The 14,366-nt window shown below is 46.1% G+C and overlaps 2 protein-coding genes across 2 annotated transcripts; one reads left to right on the plus strand and one right to left on the minus strand.

Annotated features, from left to right (window-relative positions):
- Window positions 1-10: 10 nt before the first annotated feature.
- On the plus strand, window positions 11-6,353 carry IFT20 (intraflagellar transport 20). Its single transcript, XM_073797213.1, is given in 7 exon segments — window positions 11-194; window positions 3,046-3,200; window positions 3,203-3,230; window positions 3,390-3,518; window positions 4,682-4,767; window positions 5,365-5,468; window positions 5,931-6,353. Coding segments are annotated over 6 exon segments (480 nt in total). The 5' UTR covers window positions 11-194; window positions 3,046-3,149; the 3' UTR covers window positions 6,013-6,353.
- Window positions 6,354-6,454: 101 nt separating this feature from the next.
- TMEM97 (transmembrane protein 97) lies at window positions 6,455-14,331 on the minus strand. The gene is made up of 3 exons (XM_004314034.4): window positions 14,198-14,331; window positions 8,745-8,889; window positions 6,455-7,820 (listed from the first exon to the last, which is right to left on the minus strand). Exons 1-3 carry the CDS (start codon window positions 14,324-14,326, stop codon window positions 7,561-7,563), a joined length of 534 nt encoding a protein of 177 aa, XP_004314082.2. The 5' UTR covers window positions 14,327-14,331; the 3' UTR covers window positions 6,455-7,560.
- Window positions 14,332-14,366: the final 35 nt, after the last annotated feature.

The raw sequence follows: 14,366 nt of genomic DNA on the forward strand, positions 1-14,366 counted from the left end.
AGGCCTCTGTTTCCCAGCAGGCTCTGCGGGTGTACGGGCTTACGATGTCGGGAAGTGATGTTAGGCGTAAACAGGTCTTGTAGCCGTGGCCGCTGCTGAGGCTGGCGAGCAGGGCGCCGGCTGCCACTGACCGGAGAGAGAAGCTGCCTGTCGACGTCAGCCTGGGTCGCAGCCGCCGCCGCCGGGGTAAACAGGTAAGCCATGAACTTCGGGTCGGGGGACGTGGGCGGGCCCGGGGCAAGATGAGCCTGACAGGCCCGCGGCCCGAGGAAAAGCCTTCCCAGGGTGAAAGAAACGTGGGAATTCCGCCCTGCTCTGGGACCGGTTTTACCCCCGGCTAGGGCCTGGAGCTTTACGCGCTGATGCTCGCAACCATTTTAGGAGGAAACTGAGGCTCAGATAAGTTCAAGGAGTTTACGTAGTGAAGACAGCCAGCTCCATCACCCAGGTCTTCCTAATTTTCCCCACACCCCACGGATGGAGCCTGCTCGTAGCGCCCAGCGTGGGTCCGGAAGAGCCCGGGGGCCCGGGGGATGGAGAGCGCGTTACCACCCTGATCTTCAGGGAGCTTAGTCCGGCTTTTGTGCTCGGTGCTCCTCAGGTGCGCGTGTGGTGGTAGCTGGGAGAGAATGCCGTAGTCGGCTGTGAACCCTCTGCCTACACTTGCTCTTCGGTCTGACCCATCTCATTCAACTATGTGCCTTCCAACCGTGCAGCTGGCTCCGGCCAGATACACGGGAATCTTGCCTGACTCTCCTTCACTCCTCCTCAAACCCCTGCATTCAATCATCCTTTACTAAGTCCTATCAACTCGACTTACAAAACATCTCAAATCGGAACACTTTTCTTCAGCTCCAAGCCTTGGTTACTGAAATAGCTTGCTCTGTTTGTTGTCACAGCCATTCATGCCACAGACATTTGCTGAGTGCCAGTTCTGTGCAGGCACCATGCCAAATGCTCGGGTAACAGTGATGAACAAGATAGTTGTAGCTCCATCCTCTTATTCCCTCCAACCCATTCTCCATCCTGGGTTAGAGTGATCTCTCTAAAAGGCATATTTGACTATGCCACTCTGCGGGCTGCCCATTAATTACCCTTATGAGAAAATCCAGGCTCATTGCTGCAGCTTTCAGAGCCCTCTGCCATCTAGCCCTAGCCTCCCCACCTCGCCTCATCCCGTTTCTCTCTTCCCCTTGCTCAGTGTTTCTACCACGCTAGGCTTTTGGCTCTTGGAACACATCACATTTCTCACAGCCTCAGCATCTTCACACATGCTTTTCCTTCTGCCTGGAATACCTCCTCCCCCTTTAACTTGAAAAACTTCTGGACACCCTTTAGGTCTCAGAGTGTCACTTTTTCAGAAGACTTGTTTACAAATGTTTTTTGTAATTTTGTTTACATATGAATTATGTCCTCCTGCTTCGGCTTCACGTAGCACCATGTGCTTTTCTTCATACTGTTATCACAATTCATGATTATCTTTTTACTGTCTGTCCAGAGGTCAGAAGCTAAAGCATTAAAGCATTTTCTTCACTTCTCTATCCCCAGAGCAGGGACTCAGTAGATGTTTGTGAATAAATGCAAGCTCTCAGGGAAGAGAGTGGAAGTTGAAGCAGATCTTTGTGCCCTCAGGTTACTTGAAGCAGTTGTTCTAATTAATCAGCTGGTAGGTGTTAAATGCTTAGACTATATGTGTAAATAGAACAAATAAGAAGACAGATCTTTTTTAAAAGCCCAATTATAAGGGAGCTCTGGATGATTAAAATGTTTCAAAATGAAGATGCTAGCCAACTTACTTGAATGGGCTCCAGTGAGGCCAAAGGCTTGGACCACGGTCATACACAGCCAAACATACATTAGTTGGCCCACACAGTGTTGGATTTTTTTTTTTTCCTTGCTTAAAAGTTTTGAATTAGATACTCTCCTTTAAAAGTCAGATTTCATATATTAATCTGGATTTCTGGTCCTCTTGAAAATCAGTTCTTGCAAGAATGGAGCTTAAGTCTTTTTAACCATTGCTCTTCCTATGGCACACCTACCCCGGGAAGTCACTCGCAGAATCACCCCATTGAGAACAGAACTTCTCTAAGGAAGCTGGAAGGGAAACAGGTGAGGCTGGGGGAGGTGGGAGGGAAGGGCTGGCGCAGGGCCAGGTTGTGGTAGCCTTCGGAACACCTGGGGTGTGGGAATTGGTATAGCAGCCAATGGCTAGACCTCAGTAGCATTGCCTCCCTTTTTAGACAGGGTATGTGCTCTCTTATTTTTATTTTATTTTATTTTGTGTGTGTGTTTAAGCCAGAACGAGGGTGAGTTTTCAGTGTTTCCTTCCCAGAGTTGAGGCATCCTTTGGACCAGGAATGCAAGGTGGCCTGGGAAGGGAGAAGTTATCTCTGCTGGTTCTCTTGTCTACGGAAAAAAAAAAAAAGCCAAACTCCTTAGCTTAGCACACAGGGTGTTTCTGATCTGGCTCCATCCGACCTTTCCGGCTCCATCCTCTGTCTTTTCATCTTCTAGGCAGGATAGGCCCTTCCAGTGGCTTCATGCTCTTGTCCAGGCTGTTTTCTCTGCTTGGAATGCCTTTCCTTGGCCCTTATCGGTATGTTCTTGATGATATTTCACTTCTTTTTGTGTTTTCTGCTAGAAAGAGACTGACCCCTTTGGGTCCCAGTTCAGGCAGCTGTGCCTGTGGCGTACATTTTGGGTAATATTCCTACACCTGGCTTCTTATTTTTTTAACCTTAATTTTTAATTCACTCAGATTTTCTTTTACTTGTCTTTTATGTTGTTCCTGTACTATATTTGAAAAGCTTTTTTATGTCTTTTTGGGTACATAGCTGTGGTTAAATATGCTTATGGCTCACAACTTAGTTCACATGTCACTTCCTCACCCCAAGTTAACTGTTCTATTCTCCTCCACGCTTTAGTGATATTTCTGTAAAAGCACTTAACACAGTATTATTTTTCAGTGTACATGTCTGTCTTCCTCCAGCTAAACTCTGTGCTCCTCCAGGGCGGGCACCATGTTGTACTCATCTTTACCCCCAGCATCTAGCAGTGTTGGCATGTAGTAGGCCCTCAAGAAATGTGTGTTGAATGAACGATGCCTGTGACAAGCAACTGGACTTTATTCTTTCCTGACCCTTGCTCCTATGACACACCTCTTCCTGGCTGACACTGTTACCCCTTCAGAGCAGGACTGCTCTTCTCTAGGGAAGCTGGAAAGGAAACAGGTGAGGCTGAGAGAGGCAGAGGCAGAGGGAAGGGGGAGCCTTTGGAACATCTGGGTTTTTGGCATTGGTGTCCGGGGCCAGGAGTGGGGCTGGGCTGGAAGGAGGCATTTCCTTGAGTGGCTGGGAAGTGATCGGGGATTGGGGCTGGTTTCTTTACAGCCATGGCCAAGGACATCCTGGGTGAAGCAGGGCTGCACTTTGATGAGCTGAACAAGCTGCGGGTGTTGGACCCAGAGGTTACCCAGCAGACCATAGAGCTAAAGGAAGAGTGCAAGGACTTTGTGGACAGTGAGTGTCATCTGGGGAGACATGGTGCCACTCAGCTTTGTGCCCCGCCCCCACCCCCGGACTGCAGCTTTTGGCCCTGCCACAGTGGAGCTGCTGGCTCCCAGAAGGTTGAGCCTGGCCTTCATGAATTCCCGTGTGCCACCCACCTTGTCTACCTGCCTTCTTGTGTAGTCCCAGAGCACCAATCAAAACAAACACTGCAATGGAGAGAGGAGGGTATTTGTTTAGATATGCCATCTCAGGAACCTTAAACTTCAGAACTATGGCTTGGGGGTGGGAAGTGGAGTTATGATTTGATTTCTTGGGAGAAATAGTGTTCTCAGTGCCCGGCTTGCCTTTATTGATGGATTGATTGATTGCCATGCCTCAGGGCATGGCCATAAGTAAATAAATAGTTCCCTGACCAGGGATCAAACCCGTGCCCCCTGCAGTGGAAGTGCAGAGTCCTAATCACTGGACTGCCAGGGAAGTCCCTGACTTGCCATTATTTGGAGTGAAAATTTCTAGAGGCAGTTCAAAAGACTCATTTTTTTTAGCTAGAGATACCCGGGATGCCTTCTGTCCCAGCAGCCAAGCAAACCCAGTAGCAGTGAATACAGAGCAGATCTAGCTAGAGCAGGGATTTCTGAGCTTTTGGACATCTGTAGGCTGTGGAGAGAGCTTGACTGGTGAAAGGTAGCGTGGGTTCTCTCACCAGTCTTCTGATTGCTGTGTGCACGTCGTCCTACCCTCTGGGCCTTAGTTTACTCCTCAGTAACATGGGGTTCCACTACACCCAAGGACATTGAAAAAAGCAAATGCGAGATTAAGTCCCTAAATGCTTTGAGCTTTTTATTAGCTCAGGTCATAGGTGGAAAGCCCCTACCCCACCATTAACTGAAATCTAGTGTCTTATCTGAGGCTTGTCTAGAGGCAGTGTTCACGTCCTGAGGCGGTTCTTTCATGAACACAGCCCTTTGTGCCTCAAGATCCAAATACGCCCCAGTCCAGCTCTGGGCACCTGGCCACGCTTCTCTAGGTTCAGACCAAGGGTGTCAGACACCAAATGTTTTCTGACACAAATTAGAAGGCGCAGTTAGCCCTGCCCTCTTGCTGCAAGAGAATGCTGAGGGAGAGTGGTGATGCTGAGAAAATAAAACATTGTTTTGTTCTTTCCCCAAAAGAAATTGGCCAGTTTCAGAAAATAGTTGGTGGTTTAATTGAGCTTGTTGACCAACTTGCAAAAGAAGCAGAAAATGAGAAGATGAAGGTAAGATCAGCATGAGTTTTGTCTAAATCTTGGCCTGGTTCACTAGCCTCTCATCCTTCTGCCCTCTTGACTTATTTGGGGGTAGGGGAAGGTGGGCGGGGATTCTTTAATTAGAACAAGATTTTAAATAAGAATAGCCTTGCAAATATTGAATGATTATGTTGTACACCTGAAATAATTCCTGGTCCAGTTAACCTACTATTGAACTCTTATATGCCAGTGTACTTTCAGTCATTGTTTCCTTTAATCTTCACGTCATCACTGAGATAGGTGTTTACCCTCATTTTATAAATGAAAAAATGAAGGCGTGCATAGTGTAGATGACTTGGCAAAGGACACAAATGGCACACCAAATGGGCCACCGTGTGCCAGGCTCTGGGGACACTCCTAGGTCTGCGTCAGAGCTGCAGTTCCGTTCTCACCAGGCACTTTGGGATCGTGAGGTTAATTAAGCCTTTCTGACTGACTCCTAAAGCTCTGAGGCTCAACTTTCCCCACGCTGCGCCCCACCCTCCACCGGCCCCAGGCAGCGTCCCTTCCCCACTTGAGGACTTTAATGAAGCCATGGCTTTCTTTGGCAGTATCGTGTTTTTCTAGGCCATTGGTGCTCGGAACTTGCTCAAATCTATAGCAAAACAGAGAGAAGCCCAACAGCAGCAACTCCAGGCACTAATAGCTGAAAAGAAAATGCAGCTTGAAAGGTAAGAAGTTCTGACATAAAGCAGGTTCTTTACTGAACTGCAGTTCTATTTTTCCTTTTCGAATGGTCACCTCTTGTCCTTATTCTTCATCATCGTTCTCCCAGGAATAGTGTCTTAACTTGTCATCCTGATTAAAATAAAAATAAAATTACATTTCATGGGAAAAAAATGTCACTATCAGACAGCCTCTAGTAGTTTGAGAGCACGAACACTCAGGTAGTGAGTGTCCAGAGTTGGCTGGCTCTCTGAAAGGAAGACTCGCAGGGCTGGAGACTTCTCATGGGTGGCCCTAGGTAGGGCTTTGCCTCTTATTTTTTCTCTCTTTCTTGCCCTCACTAACTTCATTTTGAACTCACACCGTTTCTTGGAATCATCTAAATCACTTAACATTCTACTCTAGAAGAATTAAGTCCATGGTTTATTTCATCCATTTTGAGGGCTTCTAACAATTTTGTTTTTCAGGTATCGGGTTGAATACGAAGCTCTGTGTAAAGTAGAAGCAGAACAAAATGAATTTATTGACCAATTTATTTTTCAGAAATGAACTGAAAATTTCATTTTCTAGCAGGAGGGCAAAAAAAAGAAAAAACCCCACAACCCCCAAAACAAAAAAACCTCTGTACCAATCCAGTGACTTGACTAATGACCCAAGTGTGTTGTGTGAGATGGTGTGTGAGGAATGCAGCATCTCTGAAGGCAATAAAACAAATCTGGGGGAGCTTGTTTCAGACGTCAGTGCCTATCTGCAGGCGAACACCCAGTGGCCACTGTGGTCCAGGTTCTCACCTCTTGCATTCTCAGTCTGAACTGAGCGGCCTATAAACTTTTTTTGTAAATTCACAAAGCTTTGGAAGGAAAAGCAATAAATTATTATTTTCAAATGGCTTGATCTACCTCTTTTCCTGGTGCCCTTGAAATGTACATTTAACCCTTTGTAAGAGAACCCTGGGCTCTCTAGCCCCTGGTCCACAAAACAAACCAGGCAGTGGTCAGCAGCTACCTTTATTTTGACCAGACACAGGAGTCAGACGATGCTCCCAACAATCAGACCATTAGGGCTTGTAAGCAAAACAGGCAAAAAGGGGGAACTAACCAGAACCAGCATCTACCATTTTCCATGTGTGTTCACAAGTTTCTTTTTTTTTTTTTTTTGAGTTGGCCTCGAGTATGAATTTAGAGAAAGCTAGCAGAATACCAAGTACTAACGTGAAGAGACCCTATATGCACACTCTGGACCTGTCATGCACAGCTCCCCGCCACCCGTTGCCTTTGACTGGGAATGAGACAGGAAGGAATTATTAAACTATTTGGTAGGACGAAGTTATCCAGTAGGAGGGACACCTCCAGCGCAGGTTTGAGACACCAGATGTGAAAGGAACTTATGTTAGGTGGTCTGTAAAAAGTAACAGAAGACTGAGGCTTGGGAAGAGCATAAACAAGGAGACTTTAAAAAATCTCTTCTCCTGGGACAACCTGTTTAAGACGGGAACAGTACACCTTCCAATGTGACCCATTTCTGACTGAAGGTCATGCCAAGGTTGAACGTTTAAGGAAAACTAAGTTTAACCCTCTTACAGAATAGCTCACCCCCACCTAGGTGTGGGGACAAGAAAACAGTTTTTAATGAACATCACAGAGGCACAGCTTCAAGCTTAAAAATGGCCTGAGACACCCCAGTGACACGCTGTAGAGTCATGAGTCAAAGGGTTAGTCACAGGTATACTGTGGATCAAATGACTCATGAACATGCCAAGTAGGCCGTGTTGCTTGGAGGTTTATCTGGTGTCTGGTCTGGTCCTGCCTTTAGTAATCCTACAATGGCACTTGGGCACACAGTGAGGCCTTTGGCACCACTTCCCTATAACCTAGCCCTCACCCCTCTGCTCATCCTCAGGTGATCGGTCTGTTTATGCCAGTGCCCTTGGAAGACGAGGGTTTGATGTGCCTCCTGCCAGTGCCTTGGCCTTGTGTGTTGCTGCTGGTGTGTTTCAAATACTACTGAAAATATGGGTTCTGAGCATTTTCCTGGTACTGGGTCCAACAGGAAACTGCCCCGTGGTCACCTCTCCCCTGGACCCGGGGTGATTTTTCCTCATTTTTTCTTTCTTTTCTCCTCAGACTTGTAGTAGGGGTTGTGCAACATGAAAAGCAGAAGTACAAGAGGGATGAGAAAGTAGGGCATGTAGACAGACATAAGGAATAGTCGTTCGTGGAAAGTCTTAGGTCCTTGTCCTCTGAAACAACTGGCTTTGGAGAAATCCTCGAGTAGAAATGTGGAGAGGATTGGAATCAGAGTTGTCATCGTTTGAACCGAGTAGATGATTGCAGGGGTGCGGATCCACCTGCAGCCTCCTGAGGTCATCGAGGAGAGAAAGAGATAAGGGTTAGATCTGCTCATGGCTCCAGGTATGTCCACAGCATCCTCCACCCTGTCTCTGCCTGCTCCCTTCAGCTGAATCATTCTAGCTCCTTTTCCACCAAGTGGAAACTGGATGTGATATAATAATGCCCAAGGTGCAGACTTATGTGACAGCTGGAGCCCTAGCCACTGACTGCCAAAGAACACTGGGTGGTGTCAGAATTAATTCAGAAAAACTCTAGGGCAGTTAAATCGCCATTACTAGTTAAACCAGGTTGGTCTAAAATGCAATTGGGGGAAGGGGAGGAGGCGGGGGCAGCCCTGTCAGCAACATCTCTTTGCTAAATAATTATATATAGGTGAGAGGGATCAAGAGATTCTGCTAAGAGATGGCTTGGGGGTTCCAGTGGGAGAGAAGCTGTACAAGCTTAGTTACCATGAACACTGGTATGGCCACCTTCTTTTTAAAGGCATTCGTCATGGGGACACTGTAAGAATAATTTTTAAATGAGAAGTTAAGCCATTTAGACATTAGCTTGATGCTACTGCTTAAAAGCCAGTATGATACCACCCAAAGCAGAAAAGTAAACGCACCGACAAAAAAGAAATTCTGTTGGGGGGGTGGGGGGGGGAGGGACAATAAAAAGGAAAAAGTTCAAACTTGAAAGTAGCCTCAGGTTTCATGTGTGTGAGAGATTTCCAGTTGACTGAGGCAGTCCTGCAGCCCAGCTGACCACAGACACTAGCCTGAGCCACATTAATGTCCCTATACAAGATCTATCCTGGCCGTTCCCACCAATCCTATATCACCCTCATACAGCCTCCAGGGACCACTCCCCTCTCCCTTGGTAAAACTTTCCCAAAAGATTTCTGGGACCTGGTTTCAGAGCAAAAATGGGATTTCCCCATTTACTAACCTTTGAAGAAGGCATATGTTGCGACAGGAAAGAAAGGCAGCTGAAACACAAGCTCGCAAAACAGGAAGGACTTAAACCACACCGGGGGGTTCTGTAGCAGGGGGTCTTTGAACTCCTCAGTATACCACTGCCGCAGGTTTCTCAGCTGGGAAAAGATGAGGATCACAATGAATACAGCTACCTGGCAGGACAGGCTTCAGCAGGTCCAACCCGCTGGCAGAGCCTCTCACTACCCAGCTCCCTTGGCAGCAGACGGCACACCCAGCTGGCTTTTGTGGTGCAGCCTAGATGGTCATTTAATAAAAACTCACTGGCTCTAACTGAAATGTTACCTTCTCCCAGCAGCTTTCCTCAGCTCTTCCAGCCCGTGTGCTACCCAGCATGTCTGTGATAACACATGTCCAGGTGTGGATACTGTCAGGAGCAACAGTATGTGGCACTTAGTAGGCTCTCAGCTGAACGCACAAACGTGAAGTATCTGCCAACAATAGCCTTCTTTATAAAGAAATGATGTGAAAACCATCCTGACGTTTGTCCTTTCAAAATAGCAACTGCAAAAAAAAAAAAAAAAAAAAAAAAAAAAAAAAAAAAAATAGCAACTGCACAGCAAGCTCCAAGGGCCAGATTGCCTCAAATACAGTTTGTCTTTTTTTGGGGGGCGAGGTGCGGGGGGAAGTGTAAGGGAGGTAAATCTAACCTCTGCGAAGTTGCAATTTTAGACAATCTAACTTATCCCCAAATCTCAAGTTCCTTGTCATTCTTTACCCCCCTAATTCTAAAGTTTTTTTCTCTTTTAGGAGATCAGTAGTGTATTTGCAGAGGAACAGACTCTGCCTCACTCTGGAGAGTGAGTGGTCTCAGTTCTAGCTTGGGCCCCACCTTCGTGATGACACTGTCAAATCAAAAGATGCAGATCCATATAGACGAGGCTGCAGGCAGGGGAAGGAAGCAGGAGGGTTTGAGGCTGCCCATTTTGTGCTCTTTTAAGAGCCCAGAGCCTAGGGCTCTCCACACTACATAGACTACTGAAGGTCTGTCACATTTCACATTTAACCTCCTGGAGATGGCATCTTGATATTATGATAAATCAAGACAGCTTCCAAGATGAGCATTTGGCTTACAATGGAAAATCCAAAGATATTTTCCCTGTTAATTTTTAATCTAAAGATAAAGGCTCACTATTGTGAAATAGAGGCCTCTGTGCTGCAAGTGAGCTTTAAGCAAACATCCAGAAACAAACATTCTGTTAGCATAATATTAATTACAAAAAGGCCTTAGCTAGATAATCAATTTATTGACCAAGTGATCTTGAATTTGACTTGAAATTTAAATTCACAGCAATATCCTTAGCTTCCTTCTAAGCACTTTTCAGGATGGTAATGTGGTAGAAAATATTCATAAATATTCACTGCACCTCTCCGGGGCTCTATTTTCTCATCTGTAAAACAAGCAACTTGGACTAAATTTTTTAAGATCCTTCTTTGCTTTCTAGATTTACTTTAAAAAAAAAAATTGGAAGGATGTATTTTGAAAGATTTATTGCAGAATTTAAAAGGCATTCTGGTTCATTTGGGCTTCCCTGGTGGCACAGTGGTTAAGAATCTGCCTGCCAATGCAGGGGACATGGCTTTGATCTCTGGTCCGGGAAGATCCCACATGCCGCGGAGCAGCTAAGCCCGTGCACCACAACTACTGAGCCTGCACTCTAGAGCCTGCGAGCCACAACTACTGAGCCGGCGTGCCACAACTGAAGCCCACACGCCTAGAGCCTGTGCTCTGCAACAAGAGAAGCCACTGCAATGAGAAGCCCGCGCACCGCAACGAAGAGTAGCCCCCGCTCGCTGCAACTAGAGAAAGCCCACACGCAGCAACAAAGACCCAATGCAGCCAAAAACAAATTTATTTTTTAAAAAAAGGCATTCTGGTTCATTTGAACTTCACTTTCTATTTAATTCGTATACATTCAGATTCACCTATTTCATAAATCCAGGCAGATTTGTACAACACTGTAATTTCTAAGGGCTGCAGGATGATAACAGCAAAATTTAAAACACAGCTGACCCTTGAACAACACGGGTTTGAACTGTGCAGGTCCGCATATATGCGGTTTTTTTCAACAGTAAATACTACAGTACTACATGGTCAGTCGGTGGCTGGCTGAATTTGAAGATAGGAACGTGGGTATGGAGGGCTGACTATAAACTGTACATGGATTTTCGACTGTGGAGGGTCAACGTCCTTAACCCCCAAGCAGAGTGATGAGCATGGTACCCAGGGGCTGAGTGCCTGGCTCTGAGTACTGGCTCTGGGCAAAGCACTTAATCTCACTGAACTTGTTTCCCAGTTATAGTACCTACCTCGCTGTTGGTAAGATAAAAAGAGTTAATACTTACAGTCATTAGAACAATGGCTAGCACACAGTAAATGTTAAGATTACTTAATGTAATACATATTTGGAGAAGTTCAATTTAATCCTATTAAAATCTCAGCATGCAACTGGTCATTAATAATTATTAGGTAAGACCCCCCCAAATAAAACTGTTTCCATTTATAACTGACTCACATTTGACTCAACTTATCATTGTTATCCATTAAAATATTCACCTGGCCTACGCACATGGATTTCTAGACCGAAGTTGCTACTGAACAGTCTTGCACTCCTCTTAGAACGAGCGCACAAACTTTCAGCATTTAGATGCTCACTTGTTTTCCCGTATTTTAACAGAAGCAATGCTACCCAGCTGCAGATGATACTACAAAATGCTTCCCATCCTCTCCATGTTCTAATCCAAACTAAATTCTTATTGTTTCACAGTAAGAGTTTTTCCAAGTGTTGACCTGCTTCAAACCAAGAAAGATATTTGCAAATTTTAGCCTAACCATTATGTGATCTCCACAAGCTTTTTAGTTCTGGAGAAATTCCTTCTATTTAGGGAGGAAAAACACAACAGATGTTAAAATTTGGCATTTTTCAAAGAGAATGTGAAAATAACTCAGGGCTTTTATTATTATTTCCCCATACAGAAGCAACAAAACCATCATTGCCCACCCCAAAGCAACAAGGGTGAATAGAGACACAGGCCTTCCAAGCTGGGTGGCCCCTGTGTTACTAAGGTCTTTAAACAGTATCATAGACAGACAGACACACACACACACACACAAACAGTTACAGAGTTTCTGGTCAGATCCTGCCTATGTTGGCCCTTGACCTTTTACAACAAGTCAACTTAAAAAAATAAAGTTGAGAAAACTACCAAATCAAATATATAAGTTTAAATGGGGTCTTTATGATTTTGGAAACATTTTAATTGTATTTTGTGAGTGGAGAGCAAGAACTTGTGGGAATGGCACATTCACAAAAGATAGGAAAACCAACAGCTGTTAAGTCTGGAACGGTTGGCTACCTGGAGTAACATAACTGCTATGTATGTATGTATGTATGTATGTATTTATTTTGCCTGTGCCGGGTCTTAGTTGCAGCACTTGGGATTTTCGTTGCGGCAGGCGTGTGGGATCTAGTTCCCCGACCAGGGATCGAACCGGGCCCCCCAAATTGGGAGTGCAGAGACTTACCCACTGGACCACCAGGGAAGTCCTATGACTGCCTAGTATTAAAGGGACTCATAACATCAGAGACTGTGAACAGGCAGCCTGCTTGAGTTCTGCTGGCCCCACAGACTTTGCACAGACATGGCTCTCCTTTCTTCAAGGCAACTAATGGCTAATGCGGAGCTGTGACGACCTGTTTAGAAGGATCATGTACCACCTGGGCCTGTGTCGTAGGCTGAATAATGGCTCCCAAAGACATCCACATCTTAATCCCTGGAACCTATGAATGTAACCCTATTTGGCAAAAGTGACTTTGCAGATGTGATTAAGTTAAGGATTTGGAGATGGGAAGACTATCCTGGTTATCTGGTGGGCCCTAAATGTAATTACAAGTGTCCTTATAAAAGTTGGGCAGAGGGAGATTGGACTAAAGAAGAAAAGGCAGCAAAGTGATGGACCGAAGCAGAAATTGATGTGATGTGGCCACAAGCCAAGAACACCCACAGCCACCAGAAACTGGAAGAGGCAAGGAACAGATCCGCCACTACGACCTTCAGAAGGAACGAGGCCTACAAGACTCATTTCAAACTTCTGACCTCCAGAACTGAAAGATAATAAATTCGGGTTGTTTTAAATCACTGTATTTTTGTAATTTGTTACAGAAGCAATAGGAAACTAATACATCTTGTATATGTTTGAGCTTGTGATTTAACTCATCTCTCTCCTACTTGACAGTTGAAGCTACAGAGCCCTGACTTGCCCAAGGAACTCAAGAAGTTCTTGGAAGAACCACGTCCCCAGACAATGCTCTTGCCACACACAACCTACACTTTTCCCAGGAAAAGGTAGGTCAGAGGTCTTCCCATTTATGCTTGGAGCTAGAAACAAACCAGACTACGGAGTGGGGGTTTATTGTTGAGCAGTGGCTCTTAACCTTTTGGGGAGGGTCAGACCCCTGGAAAAGTTGATGGAAGCTATGGAAAACAAGGCACACACAATTTTGCATGCCCTCTTAGGGGTTCATGGACCTCAGGTTAAGAACCCCTGCTCTGCAGAGAAAAAGCATTTAAGGAGAAACAGAGGTAAAATCAAATCTTCAGGTAGACACGTCAGGCTTGCCTATAGTTCTGCAGACAGATTGGAGAAGTGTAGAACTGAGGACTGGAATTCCGTGATAGAAGGTTATAGGGTCCAGACATGAAAATAAAAACTCAATAAATAAAAGCATTTAAAGCAAAAGTTAAAGTTTGGGGTAAAGAATGCTCTCCAACAACCAGGAAATGGGGCTTTCGCCCCCGTTTCTACTCAGATGCTCATTCTTGCTCAAACCCAATAAAAAAGGCCGATTTGAAAAGGTGTCGTTTACTTACGAGCTTTTGAAGTTGCTGGATCCTAATCTTGAAATCAGGACGCTCTGCGAATGTCCCTTAGAGGGGTCTAATACTACTTGCGTTATTTCTTTGGGATTAGTCGGTATTTTTAAAGCTCTCCCAAGAAACACAACTTGAAAACAAATCCAACATGTGTCCATAATTTAGACACTGGTTCATCCAGGCTACTTCCCTCAAATACTGACAACTGACCAGAGCTGGGGTGTGTGAGTCTTAAACCCAGGGAAGAACTGTCTTTAAAAGGAGCAAGGTGTTTGGCCCCAGGAGCCTTGGGGAAGCGGCTGGGAGAGACAAAGAAAACCCCGAGGAAGAAGTCGCGTTGAAGGGTAAGGAGGGGCCGGAGCGCCGGCGGGACCCAAGGAAGGCAGGAGGGAACCCTGAGTGGGCGAGGCGGGGCGCCAGGGCGAGGCGGGGCGCCAGGCAGGCGGGGAGATCACGGGGACGCCGGGGCAATCGCTACGCCGAGGGGCGCCAACCTCGGCGACCGGCGGCTAGGACAGACGGCGCCCTCACCTCCACGGGGTAGAGATCGCGCGGAAGCACCGCCTGCAGGTCCACGAGCAGGGTGATGGGGATGTGGGAGAGGAAGTAGAGGCCCAGCAGCCACTCCAGGCCGCGCCGGGCGCCCAGAGGCCCCATCATCCGTCGCTTGGCAGAGCAGGAGCCCAGACTACGCTGGAGG

Source organism: Tursiops truncatus, chromosome 20 (genome assembly GCF_011762595.2).
Source record: "Tursiops truncatus isolate mTurTru1 chromosome 20, mTurTru1.mat.Y, whole genome shotgun sequence".
Lineage (NCBI taxonomy): Eukaryota > Metazoa > Chordata > Mammalia > Artiodactyla > Delphinidae > Tursiops > Tursiops truncatus.

Bases quoted from the DNA above. Each gene is read 5' to 3' on its own strand.
- TMEM97 (XM_004314034.4), bottom strand. From the start codon at position 14,326: ATGATGGGGCCTCTGGGCGCCCGGCGCGGCCTGGAGTGGCTGCTGGGC. The intron at 8,890-14,197 runs GTGAGGGCGCCG...ATCTTTTCCCAG, and splicing joins GCGATCTCTACCCCGTGGAG to CTGAGAAACCTGCGGCAGTG. The intron at 7,821-8,744 runs GTTAGTAAATGG...CGATGACCTCAG, and splicing joins AACATATGCCTTCTTCAAAG to GAGGCTGCAGGTGGATCCGC.